The sequence below is a fragment of the Rattus norvegicus genome, chromosome 3 (assembly GCF_036323735.1).
Source record: "Rattus norvegicus strain BN/NHsdMcwi chromosome 3, GRCr8, whole genome shotgun sequence".
Taxonomy (NCBI): Eukaryota; Metazoa; Chordata; class Mammalia; order Rodentia; family Muridae; genus Rattus; species Rattus norvegicus.
The window spans coordinates 157,366,221-157,384,387 of record NC_086021.1 but is presented as its reverse complement, the minus strand read 5'-3'; the positions used below and the strand labels follow the sequence as shown (position 1 = coordinate 157,384,387).

The 18,167-nt window shown below is 40.9% G+C and overlaps 1 protein-coding gene and 2 pseudogenes across 1 annotated transcript; 1 reads left to right on the top strand and 2 right to left on the bottom strand.

Annotated features, from left to right (window-relative positions):
• Window positions 1-867: 867 nt before the first annotated feature.
• Window positions 868-3,525, bottom strand: Dpp3l1 (dipeptidylpeptidase 3 like 1). Its single transcript, XM_039106630.2, has one exon. The coding sequence runs from the start codon at window positions 3,489-3,491 to the stop codon at window positions 1,275-1,277; it is 2,217 nt and encodes a 738-aa protein (XP_038962558.1). The 5' UTR covers window positions 3,492-3,525; the 3' UTR covers window positions 868-1,274.
• Window positions 7,995-8,863, bottom strand: Fth1-ps5 (ferritin heavy chain 1, pseudogene 5; annotated as a pseudogene).
• On the top strand, window positions 8,697-17,777 carry Eif1-ps6 (eukaryotic translation initiation factor 1, pseudogene 6; annotated as a pseudogene).
• The last annotated feature ends 390 nt before the right edge of the window (window positions 17,778-18,167 follow it).

The window sequence follows — 18,167 nt, the reverse complement described above, 5'->3', positions numbered from 1 at the left end:
AACACCCATTCAGAGCCTGCCCAAACTGTGGCCCATACATACAGAGCCACCAAACTAGGTAAGATGGATGAAGCAAAGAAGTGCTGGCTGACAGGAACTGGATGTATATCTCTCCTGAGAGACACACCCAGAATGCAGCACATACATAGGTGAATGCCATCATTAAACCACTGAACTGAGAACGGGACTCCTGTTGAAGGAATCTAGAAAGGACTGAAAGAGCTTGAAGGGGCTTGAGACCTCATATGAACAACAATGCCAACCAACCAGAGCTTCCCGGAATTAAGCTACTACCCAAAGACTTTACATGGACTGACCCTGGGCTCCAACCTCACAGGTAACAATGAATAACCTATTAAGAGCACCAGTGGAAGGGGAAGCCCTTGTTCCTGCCATGACTGAACCACTTGTGAATGTGATAGTTGGGGGGAGGGTGGTAATGTGGGGAGGATAGGGAGGGAAACAACCATAGAGAAAGTGAGGGGAAGAAGTTAAGGGGATGTTGGCCCTGAAACTGGGAAGGGGAATAACAATCAAAATGTAAATAAGAAATACCCAATTTAATAAAGATGAAAAAAAAAGAAAAAAAAAGAAAATGCTCTCTTTTATACACTAGATGGATTTAGCTCTTTGTTGAAGATCAAGTGACCATAAGTTTGTGGGTTCATTTCTGGGTATTCAAAACTATTCCAATGATCTACCTGCCTGTCTATGTACCAATTCTGTAAAGATATAATCACTATTGGTCTGTAATGCAGATTGAGATTGAGGATTTTGATTTCCCAGGAGTTGTTTTATTATTGATGATTGTTATAGCTATTCTTTTTTTTTTGGTTGTTATTTTGTTATTCCAAATGAATATGCAAATTTCTTTCTTTTTTTCTTTTTTTTTTTTGGTTGTCATATTTATTTTTCTGGCTATAAAAGTAATACACGAAGAGCACTGGATTTGGTGAGAATGCTTTGAGCCCTGGCTCTGTCACATGCCACCTGCTGGATCTAGAACAGTTACTTCTCAGAACTGCCACCTTCCCATTTGGAAAACCAGACTAGGCACCCTGTTGAGCTCCTGCCACAGATGGCAGTGCAGATCCAGGAAATGAGGACATAATGGTAAACTGGAAAGTGCTGACAAATGGAAGGGGTTAGCATCACCACCCTCAGCTGAGGTAGCACCAAAGTCCGAGCTCCTGCCCTTCCCCCACCTCCTAAACACAATTCAGGGCCACAGACAGCCCTGGTTTGATGAAAGGGGAGAGTCCACACAGATCTTCTCAAGCCTGGCCAGATGGGGCCTCCTGGACCTGATCCTTCCAGAATTGAGCATCTGCTGTGGCCAGCTGGGTAAGAACCTCCTCCAACTCAGGCCCATCCTCCGGAAACCGTTCACAGAAGGATCGGATGAGACCAGCCGCTGAGGCCTCATACTCTACAAGTTGCACTTCTGAGCCTTCCAGGCGAGTGTTGGGCTGGACAATAAGCTTCCGGGATTCCTTGCGCAGCAATACCGTGTCCCTTAGAGTGAGGAAGCACTCTGGGGGTGCGTCAGTGACCGCCGCATAGCCCTCGTACAGGGCGCGCCCTGCAACCACATCCCCTGTGGACTTCAGCACCTGCAGTCTCCGGAGGGACCGCTCCAAGGCAGGTTTGCCCACTGACCGGATCTTGCTGCGGTCCAGGTGGACACGGGCATCTGGGCGCCCATCAGAGCCTGTGGTGGGGGTGACGGTAACGAGTCCTTCGCCAGCTTCCAGCAAAACCCTCAGGATCACAAACCGGGCCTGCATGTGGGCCTGTCGCCAGTTGGCCTTCTCTGGGGTGTAGAACTCCAAAGCCAACAGCCCAGCCCGGACCATGTTGAGCCAGTTCACATAGATGACATCTTCTGCGTCAGTTCCCTCAAAGCCAAAGATCTGAAGTACTTGGGGGTTGAGACAGAGGTAGAGGCCCACGCTCTCAGCCCGGCACTCTTCGTAGCTGGAGGCAATGGTGCTAAATTTGCTATCCCATGTCTCTCCACTCCGGTACCAGCTCTGGATCTGCTCCCCAGTCTCTGGGTTGATCACTGTCTCCTGGTCAAAGTTGAAAGCACCTTTCTCATCCTGTACAAAGAGCTTGCCGCTGCCATGGCCCAACAGCTCATGTAACCCCACCTGCACATCAAAGGACGGCCCCTTCCAGTGGATGTACAGGTCCTTGTCTTCTTCCTCCATGAAGGTGAGTTTCTCCCGCTTTGTGGCATAGGCCACAGCCAGCACATTCCCCAGAGACACATTCTTAAAGCCCTCTGTCTGTCTCAGGTCATCATAGTTGGGGATGTTGATGCCTGCAGGGATGCCAGAGCCGGCAAAGGTAAGGACATCCAGGGAAGTGAAGTCAGGGGTGAGGAACTTGTCCTTCTCAAAGGCAGGAGGCCAAGGCAGCTCCTTCAGCAGCTGCTCAGCACTTGCAACCAGCCGCTCGAACTTTGCACTCATGTCTTTGTTTACCATGGCCACGAAGCCTTCAAATTCTCCTCGGGAGCCAAAGGGGTCACGGTAGCTCTTAATGAAGCCAATGTAACTCTCTACAATGGGACCTTTGTCCTGAATCCAGAAGCGGGAGCCCCTCTTATGGGCCTCAATGGAACCCTGGGTGAAGCTCTCCACATACTGGGCCAGCATTTGCTCCTGGTGGCTATTGGCTGCATAAGCCTTAGCTTTCTCCAAGTGTTCTACCACCTTCTGGAGGATGGGGGCATAGTCCCCATGGGTGACCTGGAAATGATTCCCCTGGAACTCGTAGCTCTTCAGCTTGGAAGTCAACTCAGAGTCGAGAGCAGGTTCTGTGTTGAGTACTGAAGCCAGTCGCACCTCATAGTGGTACTTCCCTTCCTGGCCGACCACCTTGAAGAGCCGGGTGTTGTATGCACTGAGGTTCTGAGAGTCCAGGAAGTCCTGGGCCAGCTTGGCATCTTCCATGGCACAATCCCCAGAGAAATAGGTGGTGACTCCCTCCTTCCCCAGCCCAAGATGTCGAAGCCTTGGTTCCAGGGAGAACATAAGCTCCCCACAGGTCTGCCAAAGGCTCCTGACTTCTTCTGGATGCTGTTGGGCAGCCTTACTCCCAAGGATCACACGCTCCAGCTTTTCCTTGGGCAGGTTAGGGACAAACTTGGTGTCACCGAAGGACTTATAGTTGCCCATGTTGGAGTAGACCCCTGCAGCGTAGACCAGGAATGCCTGATACTCTTCTTCAGTCAGGCCCTCAGCCAGGGCATGTTGGCGTAGCTGGTCAGGGTCCTGGGCACGGAAGAGGCGGCTAAGCAGGGCATAGATGTAGGGGGCTTCAGGAGATGTCTGGAGCAGCACAGCCAGGCCTCCATACCAAGCGGCTCTAGACAGGTGATGGGCATAGAGGCGCTCTGTGGGTGACAGCAGGCGGAATGCCTCCCGGCAGTCCAGGCTAGACACACCGATGTCATTGGGCAGGATGTACTGGGTATCTGCCATGAGCCCTGCTGCAGCTGCTCCATTCCAAATTTCTCTTTCTAACACTATGAAAACTTGATTTGGAATTTTGAGGAACATTGCATTGAATCTGCAGATTTTTTTTTTTTGCCAAATGGCCATTTACAAAATATTATTCCTGCCAATCCAGGAAACATGGGAGATCTTTCCATTTTCTGAGATCTTCTTCAATTGCTTTCTTCAGAGACTTAAAGTTTTATCATACATATCTTTCACTTGATTGGTTAGAGTCACACCAAGGAATTTCATATTATTTATGAATATTGTGAAGGGTGTCGTTTCCCTAATTTCTTTTTCAGCTTGTTAATTCCTTGAGTAAAGGAAGACTACACATTTTTGAGCAAATATTATATCCAGTCAATTTGCCGATGTTGTATATTAAACTTAAGAGGTCTCTAGTGGAACTTTTCTGGACACTTAAGTATACTATCATATCACCTGCAAATAGTGATTTTTTTTTACTCTTTCCTTTCAGATTTGTATCATGTTGACCTGACTTTGTTCTCTGACTGCTCAGACTACAACGTCTAGTACTATGATGAATTGGTAGGGAAAGAGTAGGCAGCCTTGTCTAGTCCCTGATGTTAGTGGGACTGCTTCAAGTTTCTCTCCATTTAGTTTGATGTTGCCTACAGATTTGCTATGTATCGCTTTTAGTATGTTTAGGTATAAGCCTTGAATTCCTTACATTTTCAAGACTTTTAACATGAAGGGGTGTTGAACTTTGTCAAATGCTTTCTCAGCATCTAATGAGATGTCATGTGGTTTTTTTCATTTGAATTTTTTATATACTGGATTACTTTGATGGATTTCTGTATATTTAAACCTCCGTGAATCCCTGGGATGAAGCCTACTTGATCATGATGGATGATCATTTTGATGTGTTCTTGAATTCTCTTTGTGAGAATTTTTTAAATTTTTTATTATACATTTCTTTACTTACATTTCAAAGGTTATTCCCCCTCCTGGTTTCCTGTCCATAAGTCACGATTTCTTCCCCTCACCCTTCCCCATACAAGTATTCTCCAAATACATCTCCCTTATTGCCCTCCCCAATATTCCCCTGCACTGGGGGTTCAACTTTGGCAAGACCAAGAGTTTTCCCTTCCAGTGGTGCCTCAACAAGGCTATTCTCTGCTACATATCCAGTTGGAGCCCTGGTTCAGGCCATGTATAGTCTTTCGGTAGTGGTTTAGTCCCTGGAAGTTCTGGTTGGTTGGTGGTTGGCATTGTTGTTTTTATGGGGTTTCAAGCTCCATCAACTCTTTTAATACTTCGTCTAATTCCCCCCAATTGGGTCTGTTCTCAATTTGGTGGTTTGCTGCTAGCATTGACCTCCATATTGTACATGCTCTGGATGTGTCTCTCAGGAGAGATCTATATCCAGTCCCTATTCTAATGCCTCTTTTAGCTTCATCAATCTTAACCAGTTTTCATGGCTGTATATATATACAGCCGCATGTGTGTCAGGCTCCGAACGGCAATTCCTTGAGTCACTGCTCTAAACTTTGCATCCATATCCCCTCCTATGAATATTTTCCCCCGTTTAAGAAGGAGTGGGAGCATCTGCATTTTGGTCATCTTTCTTCTTGAGCTTCCTGTGATCTGTAGATTGCATTTTGGGTAATTTGAGCTTTTTGGATAATATTCAATTATCAATGAGTGCATACCAAGTGTGTTTTTCTGTGATTGAGTAACCTCACTCAGGATGTTATTTTCTAGTTCATTCCATTTGCCTATGAATTTTATTGAGTACTTTTACATCAGTATTCATAAAGGAAATTGGCCTGAAGTTATTGTGTCTTCGTGTGGTTTAGGTATAAGCATAATTGTGTATTCATAGTAGGAATTATATAATGTTCCATCTGTTTTTATTTTATGAAATATTAGGAATAGTGTTGGTATAATTTCTTCTATGAAGGTCTGAGAGTATTTGGCACTAAAAATACCTGGTCCTGGGATTTTTGTTTGGGACATTCTTAATAACTGCTTCTATTACTTTCTTAGTTATGGAACTGTTTACATGGTTTATCTGATCCTGATTTAACTTTGGTACCTGGTATCTGTGTAGAATATTGTCCATATCATCCAGAGTTTCCAGTTTTGTTGAATATAGGCTTTTGCAGTAGGATCTGATGATTTATAAATTTCTTCAGTTTCTGTTGTTAAGTCTCCCTTTCATTTCTGATTTTGTTAATTTAGATACTCTCTCTGTGAGCTCTGGTTAGTCTGGCAAGACCAAGGGTTTTCCCTTCCACTGGTGCCTCAACAAGGCTATTCTCTGCTACATATCCAGTTGGAGCCCTGGTTTATCTATCTTGTTCCTTTTCTCAAAGAACCAGCTCCTGGTTTTGTGGATTCTTTGTATACTCATTTTTGCTTCTACTGGGTTGGTTTCACACTGAGTTTGATTATTTCCTGCCTTCTACTCTTCATGGGTGTATTGGCTTCTTTTTATTCTAGAACTTTTATGTGTTCTGTCAAGCCAATGGTGTAAGCTTTGTCTATTTTTAGAGGCACATAGAGCTATGAGCTTTCCTCTTTTTACTTCTTTCATTGTGTCCCATAAGTTTGGGTATGTTGTAGATTCAGTTGCAGTAAATTGTAAAAACTTTATAATGTCTTCCCAAAGTTATCACTGAGTATAACATTGCTCAGATTCCATGTGAACTGAGCTTTCTGTTATTTTTGTTGTTATTTAAAAAAAGTCAGTTCATGGTGATTTGAAAGGATGCATGGCATTACTTCAATCGTTTTGTATCAGTTGATACCTGTTTTATCACAAATTATATGGTCAATTTTGGAGAAGATTGCAATGCCCACCTCGTCCAGCAAGGAAGACGCAACACCGTTGGATTCTTCTCAACAGCCCTTTGTTGCAGGAACACCTCATTGTTGATACGGGGACCCCAAGCAACAAAGGCACCAGCCTTATATACGAAACAGGCTATGGCTATATACTTGTCCTCTAGGGATTGGTGGAGCATGAAATACCTCATTAGCATGAATATCACTCCAGCCTGATAGCTGCCGGAGAAATGCCAGGACATGTGCTTTGTGGGTGTTAACCACAAAGGACCATCAGATGTCAGCGCCATCTTTTATCTATATGTGCCGCTCCCTACAGAAGATAGTATGAGTTGCTGAGAAAAATGATATCCTTTTCTGTTAGGATGGAAAGTGTTATAGATATATGTTGAATCCATTTGGCTCATAACTTTTGTTAGTTTCTCTATGTCTCTGTTTAGTTTCTGTTTCCATGATCTGTCCATTGCTGGGAGTGGGATTTGAAGTCTCAAACTATTTTCTGTCCTCACAATGTGTGCAATGTGTGCTTTGAGCTTTAATACGTTTTCTTTTATGATTATAGTTGCCATTTCATCTGGAGCATAGATGTTCAGTACTTAGAGTTTATCTTCGAGGATTTTTCCTTTGATGAATATGAAATATCCTTCCTTATCTTTCTGACAGCTTTGGTTGAAAGTATATTTACTGAATATTAGAATAGCTACTACAGCTTGTTTCTTGGGACTACTTGCTAGAAAATTGTTTTCCTGCCTTTACTCTGAGGTACTGTCTTTCTTTGTCACTGCGGTGTGTTTTCTCTATGCATCAAAATGTTGTATCTCTTTAAATATCCAGACGGTTAATCTATGTCTTTTTATTGGGAAATTGAATCCATTTATATTCAGAGATATTATAACATAGAGATTGTTGTCTCCTGTTATGTGTGTTGTTAGAAGCGGAATTATGTTTCTGTGGCTCACTTCTTTTGGGTATGTTGCAAGAAGATTATTCTCTGAATTTTCCTAGGATGTAGTCTCCCACCTGGTGTCAGAGTTTTCCATATATTATCCTTCATAGAGTGGGATTTGTGGATAGATACTGAGCAAATTTGGTTTTCCCTTAGAATATCTTGGTTTCTCAATCAATGTTAATTGAGAAGTTTTCTGGACATAGTAGCCTGAACTTGCTTCTGTCTTCTCTTAGGGTCTGCATGACATTTTCCCAGGAACTTCTGGCTTTCATAATCTCTGCTGAGATGTCTGGTGTAATTCTGTTAGGTCTGCTTCATATATTACTTGACCTTATTCCCTTACTGCTTTTAATGTGTTTTTTTTTTTGTTTTGTGCATTCACTGTTTTGTTTATTATGTCAATGAAGGAATTTCTTTTCGGGTCCAATCTCTTTGGAGTTCTGTTGGCTTCTTGTATGTTTGTTGGCATCTTTCTTTAGGTTAGAGAAGTTTTTTTTTTCCTGTAATTTTGTTAAAGGCACTTCCTGGCCCTTCTTATTGAGTCCTAAATTTCCTTGATGTATTGTGTTAGTAGCTTTTTGCAATTTACATTATCTTTGATGGTTGTGTCAACGTTTTCTAAGGTATATTCTGCCTTTGAGATTCTGTCTTCTATTTTGAATTCTGTTGCAGATGGTTGCATCTATGACTCCTGATCTCTTTCCCAGGATTTCTTTTTTTTGGGGGGGGGGTACCAAAATTCTTTATTTGAAGAAATGGTACAAATTAAAGAACTTTTAAGCAGATGTTTCGGTGCAACTTATAGAAAAAATAAAGGCAGCCTGACATGCATGCACTGCCTCAGTGACCAGTAAAGTCACATGGCCTTGGGGACGTCAGCTTAGCTCTCATCACCCTGTCCCAGGGTGTGCTTGTCAAAGAGATATTCTGCCATGCCAGATTCAGGGGCTCCCATCTTGCGTAAGTTGGTCACGTGGTCACCCAGTTCTTTAATGGATTTCACCTGCTCATTCAGGTAATGCGTCTCAATGAAGTCACATAAGTGGGGATCATTCTTGTCAGTAGCCAGTTTGTGAAGTTCCAGTAGTGACTGATTCACACTCTTTTCCAAGTGCAGTGCACACTCCATCGCATTCAGCCCGCTCTCCCAGTCATCACGGTCAGGTTTCTTTATATCCTGCAGGAAGATTCGTCCACCTCGCTGGTTCTGCAGCTTCATCAGTTTCTCAGCATGTTCCCTCTCCTCATGAGATTGATGGAGGAAGTATTTGGCAAAGTTCTTCAGGGCCACACCATCCCGGTCAAAATAACAAGACATAGACAGATAGACGTAGGAGGCATACAACTCCAGGTTGATCTGGCGGTTGATGGCAGCCTCCGAGTCCTGGTGGTAGTTCTGGCGCACTTGCGAGGGAGACGCGGTGGTCATGATGGCGGCTGGGCGAGGCGCGGAGGCGACGCTGGAGCGGTGGAGCGACAAGTTGCAAAGGGCTCAGGCTCAAAGCGGCCAGCGGGGGTCGGAGGGGTCGAGCACCGGGTTCAGTTCAAGCACTGTTGAAGCAGGAAATCGCGGCGACTCTGGGCGAGAACGTTTCCCAGGATTTCTATATCCAGTGTGTATCCTTTGTTTCTATTTCTATTTTTAAATCCTGTATTGTTTTGTTCAATTGCTTTACCTGTTTGGTTGTTTTCCTATCATTCCTTAAATGATTTTTCTGTTTCCTCTTTAGGGGCTTCTACTTGTTTACCTGTGTTGTCCTGTATTTGTTTATGAGAGTCATTTATGTCCTACTTAAAGTCCCCTATCTTCATCATGAGATATGATTTTGAAAACAAAGCTTGCTTTTCTGGTGTGTTGGGATATCCAATATTTGCTCTGGTGGGAGAACTGTGTTCTGATGTTCCCAAGTAGTGTTGGTTTGTTCTGTAGGTACTATACATGCCTCTTGCAATCTGGTTATCTCTGCTGTTATTTGCTCTTGCTATCTCTCAAAATAGCTTGATACTCATGTAAGCCTCTGTTTTAGCACTCCTGGAGGCTGACTTTTTCCAGTGATATCTGGGTATAGAGAGTTGTGTCACAATGTCAGCTCTGGGCCCAGGCAGAAGCCAGAAGTATCCTGTCCAAGACTGTTGTTTGGTGCCTCTGTCCAAATGGCACCAGGCTGATACCTCTAGATCCAGAAAAGGGGGCAAAAGTGGTGGTTTCACCTGTGCTCTCAGGATTGTCCTCATTTTGGAGAATCCAGCTCTCTCCCCAGGGGAGATACGTAACCAGGTCAGCTCTGAGAAAAAGCACAATGTGGAGCGATCCTTTCCCAGACTGCTTTCAATTCCTATGTTCTGAGGTCTTCAGGTTGGTCCCTCAGAGCAGAAGTGGTGGTCTTACTTCTGCTCTCAAACTTGTCAGTGCTCCTGGAGACCAGCTTTCAGCTCCAGGCACAGGCATAAACAAGAGACAACCTGTCCCTGATTGTTCCTAGGATCCTATATCCAGACAGCTTCAGGCTGATTCCTTTTGGGCCAGGAATGTGAGCAAAAGTGGTCATCTCCCCTGTGCATTTCTGAGAGTCCATCTCTCTCCCCCATGTAATCTGAATATAGTGAGCTGTGGGTCGAGGTCAGGTCCAAACTTTACCTTCTTGAATGTATCATCATGTACATACAAAGAGTTTATATACTCTCTTTAAGTGTGTATCCCTACCACCAGGAAATGCTTAGAAATCACACAACTTAAAGACAAGTATTAAGACTATAAGTATGGATAATGCACATTTAGTGCTTTATCTGACATAAAAAATAGTATTAAAATACTACCAATGCTATAAATATCACTACAAAAAGTACAGGACTAGGAGATTTCAGAGTTTGAAATATTCATCGTTTACTAGTAAATATTAAGTATATATTGTTTCAGTTAAAATACCTTCTGACTTCCCTGATGATATTACAAAAGCCCAATTATATTTCCTTTTTATCTGGGCCTTGTGGGGTTAGGCTCTGGAAGAACTATAGGCAAATTTGACTAAAGAGATTGGTGCTCATAACTACTGACTGGGTCACTTCGTTTTCTACTATAAATGAACTCTCAGTTGATTTGAAAAGAAAATTCGAACTCAGCAAGTTGGTACTTCCTGTAGCTCCTGATATAATAGCACTGTGAGGGACTGAAATTTTTGATGCAGGTGTTAGGAGGTTAGATCTGAAAAATCAGGACTCCAGGTATTAAATCCATGCCTTCAAATTTTTTCCCTAAAAATAATGTGAGGTTATAAGCCTTTGAAGATGATCAGGTCCTCTGTTTACAGAAGCATTTTAATGTGAAATTTGCATGTAGGAAAGAATGGCAAGGGCATTTGGGAAAGGCACACGCTGAGAAACCAGGATAAGTGTTAGGAGTCCTCTAAGGAATGAAATGAAAGGAAGGATTCTTTGGAATGGATGAATATCTGGAGATGATGCAGAGACAGGAAAGGTAAATAACAGAAAACAGGGATATATTTGGTAGATGTAGCTAGCATTATCTAGAAAACTACAGTACAGAGCAGACAGTTTTAACTCCCTTACATGTATTGTCCTTTAGTTTGCCAAAGCTCCAGATTCAGTTCTGAGGAAATCATGACTAAAGTACATTATAATCCCTGCTATTTTTATATTTCTTGCTCTGTCCTGAAAATAAACCATACAACTAAAACTTATCAACAGACACATATGAGCAACAGTACTTAGAAAACCCTTAATTAATAAGGGAATCAGGATATTATATAGATCATAGAATATGGTTGCAATATCAACAGAAAAATGAGATCCAGACAGGACAGTCCTGACTCAGAAGTTCCAGCCATATATACAACAGAAACATAAATTTTTCTGAAAGTTAGCTCCCAACTGACTTTGGAATAAATGATGTCATGTGATAGATACAAATCCAAGCTTGGGATGAAGAAGAGGTCACTGAGTTTGCAATTCAAAACTTTTATCATTGCCATCATCTTTAGTCCATGGACACATGGTCTTATTTTCTAGACAAAAGCATGTTACTGTCTAGAAACTCCTTCTGTAAGAGAATTGTCTTTCCTACCTCGGTTGCTACCTCATAACTCGAGGGTTTATGGACTTCACTCTTGTCTTTGGGACAGAATCACACTTGTAAGTATACACTAACAAAAATTCTGAAAAGGAGAGGGATTAAGACATTTCCCTGGTTGTCTGCCTCTTGCTAAGTCTAAGGTATGCAGTGTAAGCTGATAAGGCTCCAGGGAGAAAGCTTATTTAAGGAAAAAGTATCACCTTTTCTTATGGTGAAGAGCCAGGATCTATGAACCTGAGACGTACAGTTAAATTGATTCAAATAAAAGATCACATGTCATCACTAGCTTTGAATATGTTCTAGCAAAAAGACTAAGCCTGAGAAAGAAAACATATGATAACTGTGAAAAATATCCCTTTAAAAGATATAAAAATTATAAGAAATATAAATTGCTAAAGAAGGAAAGTTTAATGTGACAGAGGAAAAACCTCAGGACTAACATTGAATATACAGAGATAGAAATTTTCCGAATAAGCCCATAGATGGTTATCTGAATGGTGGACTAGGATGAGGAAAGTTGATAGGAGGGATCTACTTATTACTTGATTCAATATCAAAGAAACTAAATTTGAAAGAATGAGCATAATAAAAGCACATGATAAGAAGCAAGGGAAAAATGTATTGAATGTGATGAAATAAAGTAATGAAGGTTAATACAGTTTAAAAAGGCAAACACAACCATATTGTTTAAAAAGCATCACTCTAGAATGAGAGAACAACCATGTAAATACAGTAAATTTCCTTATTTACTGATGCCATGCAAAAATTTGTAGAACATAGCTAGAAGTATGCACTGTATTTAAGATAGAATGGTCATATGTGAAAATCTACATTTTCTGGTGTTCTAATACACTGTATTCTAACTTGAAATAGAATAAAATCAATAGAGAATGGCTAGTTTAACTTTAGGGAATAATCAATAAGATTGGGCTGTTTTCTTGGATTCAGTTTGCAAGAATTTTATTGAGTATTTTTGCATGGGTACACATAAGGTGAATTCGTCTGAAGTTCTCTTTCTTGGTTGAGATTTTCTTTGGTTTAGCTATAAGCGTAATTTTGGCTTATTGGGAATTGGGTGGTGATTCTTCTGTTTCTATTTTGTGTAATAGTGTGGGCAGTATTGATATGACGTCTTCCAGAAAGTTCTGCCCTAAATCCATCTGGTCCTGTGCTTCTTTTGGTTGGAAGACTTTTAATAAGTGCTTATATTTCTTTAGGAATTATCGGATAGCTTAGATAGTTTATCTAATCCTGATTTAACTTTGGGACCTGGAATCTGTCTAGAAAATTATCCATTTCACCCATATTTTCCAGTTTGGTGAATACAGGCTTTTGTAGTGCGATCAAATGGTTTTCCAAATTTCCTCTGATTGTGTTGTCATGTCTCCCTCTTCATTTCTGATTTTATTAATTTGGATAGACTCTGTGTGCCCTCTGGTTAGGCTGACTAAGGGTTTATCTGTCTTGCTGATTTTCTCAAAGAACCAGCTCCTGGTTTTGTTGATTCTTTGTATAGTGCTTTTTGTTTCTACTTGGTTGATGTCTGCCATGAGTTCAATTAATTCCTGCCTTATACTCCTCTTGGGTGTATTGGTTTCTATTTGTGCTAGAGCTTTTAGATGTGCTGTCAAACTGCTAATGTTTGCTCGCTCATGTTCCCTTTTGAAGGCATTCAGACCTATGAGTTTTTCTCATAGCACGCTTTCATCATGCCCCATACGTTTTGGGTATGTTGTGTCTTCCTGTTCATTAATTTCTAAAACATCTTTAATTTCTTTCATTATTTCTTCCCTGACCAAATTATCATTTGGGGGAGCTTTGTTCAACTCAATGTATATGTGGGCTTTCTGTCATTTTTTTTTTTTGTTTTGTTTTTGAAAACCAGCCTTAGTCCATGGTGATCTTACAGTGTGCATGTGATTATTTAAATCTTCCTGTAACTATGGAATTTTATGGCCTATTTTGGATAAGGTACCATGACATACTAAGAAAACGGTATATTCTTTCATTTTAGGATGAAATGTTCTACACATATATGTTAAATCCTTTTGGTTCATCACTTCTTAGTTTCTATATGTTTCCGTTTAGCCTCTATTTCCATGATCTGTCCATTGATGAGGCTGTTGAAGTCTCCCTCTATTATGGTGTGAGGTACAATGGGTGCTAAGACCTTTAATAAGGTTTCCTTTATGTATGTAGGTGACCTTGCATTTGGAACTTATTCAAGACTGGGAGTTCAACTTGGTGGAATTTTTTGATAAACATGAAATGTCATTCATTTTCTTTTGGTTGAATCTCAATTTTATTTGATATTACAATGGCTACTCCAACTTGTTTCTTTGGACCATTTGTGTGGAAAGTTGTTTTCCAGTCTTTTACTCTGAGGTAGTACCTCTCTTTGTCTCTGAGGTTGTTTCCTGTATGCAGTAAAATGCTGGGTCTTCTTTACATATCATGTCTGTTAGTCAATATTTTTTTGTTGGAGAATTGGTTCCATTGGTCTTAAGAAATATTAAGGAATAGTCATGGTTCCTTCTTGTTATTTTCCTTGTTAGAGGTGGAATTATGTTTGTGTGAATCTCTTCTTTTGGTTTTGTTGCAAGATTAGTTTCTTGCTTCTTCTAGGGTGTAGTTTTCCTCCCACTGTTGGAGTTTTCCATCTATTATATTTTGTAGGGCTAGATTTGTAGAACGTTATTGTGCAAATTTGCTTTTCTCTTGGATTATCTTGGGTTCTCAATCTATTTTATTTGAGAGTTTTGCTAGACATAGTAGCCTGGGCTGGCATTTGTCTTCTCTTAGCGTCTAGATGATATCTGCCTAGGATTTTCTGGTTTTCATAGCCCCTGTGAGAAGTCTGGTGTAATTCTTATAGGTCTGCCTTTGTATGTTACTTTACCATCATATCTTACTGCTTTAAATATCTTTCTTTGTTTTCTGCATTTAGGGTTTTGACTATTTTGTGATGCGAGGGCTTTCTTTTCTGGTCCTATTTATTTGGAGTTCTGTATGCCTTGTTGTGCCTGAATGGGAGGAGAAGCCCTTGGTCCTGCCAAGGCTGTATCACCCAAGGTAGGGAAATGTCAGGATTGGGAGGCTGGAATGGTTTGGGGTTTTTGAAACAGGAACACCCTCAGAGAAGAAGGGGGATAGGAGATGAGATGGGGAGGCATGGGGGTTATGGATGGTAAACCATGAAAGAGAATAAGGTTTGAAATATAAATTAAAATGTGAATAAAAATATTTTAAAAAATTCAAAAATACCCAGTATCTATGGAAAAGCATCAAGAAAGAAGGAAAGAAAGAAAGAAAGAGAAAGATTATTTTATAAAGAAAAGGAAATACCAAAAGATGTTTTCCAATGACTCTATGACCAAACACATGTAAAGTGTTTGTCTTCCACTCTTAAATGAGTATTTTGATACCTTTATGAAAATTAGACAAGAATGTGAAAAAATCTACCTATGTTTGGAGTCTAGAACACCTCAATTTTGTCAATACCCAGGCTTTAAAAAAATAATTATGAACCCTAGTCACTGAGCTGCTGCAAAGGACTCAGCTGCCTCCCCCTCAAACCCACTGCTTCCAACACTATGCCCCAACACCCACATCCAAAACCGCAGCCTGTCTTCTCTGGCAGCTGCATTAGCAGGCCATTTCCACTAAGGAAAAGAAATCATATTGTAGGTCTGCTATCCAGAACCTCCACTCTTTCAACCCCTCTGATGATGCAAATAAGGGTGATGACCAGCTTCCTGCTGGAACTGAGGATTATTTCCTTATAAGAATTCAACAGGGAAACAGGAAGACCCTTACAACTGTCCAAGGGATCACTGGTGAATACAATAAAAAGAAACTACTTAAACATCTTCACCAAAGTGTCAGGGTATAAAATTGATTCAAACCAATCAGTAGCCATCCTCTACTCAAAGGATAAACAGGCTGAGAAGGAAATTAGGTAAATGACACCCTTCACAATAGTCCCCAATAATATAAAATATTTTGATGTGACCTTCACCAAGCAAGTGAAAGATCTGTATGACAAGAACTTAAAATCACTGAAGAAAGAAATTGAGGAAGATCTCAGAAGATGGAAAAGCTTCCATGCTCATGGATTGGTAGGACTAATATAGGAAAGATGACCATTTTGCCAAAAGCAATATACAGATTCAATGCAATCCCCATCATATGTCCTACTCAGTTCTTTATAGAGATAGAAAGAGCAATTTGTAAATCCATCTGGAATAAAAAAAACCAGGAGAGCAAATACTATCCTCAATAATAAAAGATCTTTTTGGGGATTCAACATCTCTGACTTCAAGCAGTATTTCAGAGCAATAGTCATAAAAACTGTATGGTATTGGTACAGCAACAGGCAAATAGATCAGTGGAAGAGCATTGAAGACCCAGAAATGAACCCACACACCTATGGTCACTTGATCTTTGAAAAAGAAGCAAAAACCATCCAATGGAAGAAAGACAGCATTTTCAACAAATGATGATAGTTAACTGAGGGTCAACATGTAGAAGATTGCAAATCAAACCATTCTTATCAGCATGTACAAAGCTTAAGTCCAAGTGGATCAAGTACCTACACATCAAACCAGATACACTCAAACTAATAGAAGAAAAAGTGGGGAAAAGTCTTGAACACATGGGCACTGGGGAATATTTCCTGAACAAAACACCAATGGCTTATGTTTTAAGATCAAGAATCGACAAATGGGACCTCATAAAACTGCAAAGCTTCTGTAAAGCAAAAGACACTATTGTTAGGACAAAATAGCAACCAACAGATTGGGAAAAAATCTCTATCAATTCTACATCTGATAGACAGCTAACATCCAAAATATACAAAGAACTCAAGAAGTTAGACTCCAGAGAGACAAATAGCCTTATTAAAAAAATACGGTACAGAGCAAACCAAAACATTCTCAGCTGAGGATTAATGGATGGCCAAAAGGCACCTAAAGAAACATTCAACATCCTTAGTCATCAGAGAAATGCAAATCAAAACAACCCTGAGATTCCACCTCATACCAGTCAGAGTGGCTAAGATCAAAAACTCAGATGACAGCAGATGCTGGTAGTGATGTGGAGAAAGAGGAGCACTCCTCTATTGTTCATGGATTTGCAAACTGGTACAGTCACTCTAGAAATCATTCTCGAGGTTCCTCAGAAAATTGGACATTTCCTTTATTGAGGACCCAGCTATACTTCTCCTGGGCATATTCCTAAAAGATGCGCCAATATACAACAAAGACTCATGCTCCACTATGTTCAGAGCAACCTTATTTATAACAAGCAGAGGATGGAAAGAAGCCAGGTGCCCTTCAACAGAGGAATGGATTCAAAAATGTGGTACATCTACACAATTGAGTACTACTTAGCTATCAAAAACAATGACTTCATGAAATTCATAGGCAAATGGAGTGAACTAGAACCATGCTGAGCGAGGTAACTCAATCACAGAAAATCACACTTGGTATGCAAGCATTGTTAAGTATCCACTTAGCCGAAAAGCTCAAATTACCCAAGATACAATCCACAGACCAAAGGAACCTCAAGAAGAAGGAGGACAAAAATACAGATGATCCTACTCCTTCTTAAAAGGGGAACAAATAATCCATGGGAGGGGACGTGGAAGCAAAGTGTAGAGCAGCAACTGAAGGAATGGCCTTTCAGAGTCTGCCCCACATGAGGCCCATATATTTACAGCCACCAAAACTATGTAAGATTGATGAAGCTAAAAAATGCATGCTGAAAGGGACCGGATATAGATCTCTCCCGAGAGACATTTCAAGAGCATGTCCAATATAGAGGACAGTACTAGCAGCAAACCACTGAACTGAGAACAGGACGCCCTTGGGGGAAGTTAGAGGAAGTATTGAAAGAGTTGAAGGAGCTTGCAACACCATAAAAACAAGAATGCCAATACACCAGAGCTTCCAGAGACTAAACCACTACTGAAAGACTATACATGGACTGACCCAGGGCTACAACTGCATGTATAGCGGAGAACAGCCTTATTGGGGCACCAGGGGAAGGGGAAGCCATTGGTCCTGGCAAGGTTGGAACCCCAGTGCAGGGGAATATGGGGATGGGTGCAATATGGAGGATGTATAGAGGGAATACCTCTATGGGGGAGGAGGAGTAGAGGAGATGCAGGCTTATGGACAGGAAACTCAGATAGGGAATATCATTTGAAATGTAAGTAAAGAAATGTGTCTAATAAAAATTTTTTAAAAAGAAACTAGTGAAGGCGTTTAAAAAGAAATTTGCTTGCAATTGTACTGTAATTGAACATGTAGAATATGGAGAAATAATTCAGCTACAAGATGACCAATGAAAGAATATATGCCAGTTCCTGATAGAAATTGGACTGGCTAAGGACGATCAGTTGAAGATTCATGGATTTTAAGTGCTTGTAGCTCTCTGAAACTTAAGTGAGGATTTCCGTCCAATGAGTAGAATTTCCCTGGTGTCCCTTGTCACAAGTTTAGAAACCTTACAGCTTGTCTAATGTACTCATTTAGGGTCCACTTTTACCTTGGAGTAGTGTAACTCCTTCATGCAATAAACTGAGAAAAGCCAGGTCTTGAACCTCATTTACATAGGTTAAGCAATAATCCATGACAGTTTCTACCCTGAAACAAAGCAATAACAGGGTTTCAGGCAAGACAAGAACCCCCAAATCACAGCTGTGTAATGGGTATGTGTGACCAGAAGTTCCTTGGGACTCCCTTGAGAGAGACCCCAACCCTAGAAGAGTATCACCATTTGAACAGCTCAGGTGACTGAGAGTATTGTA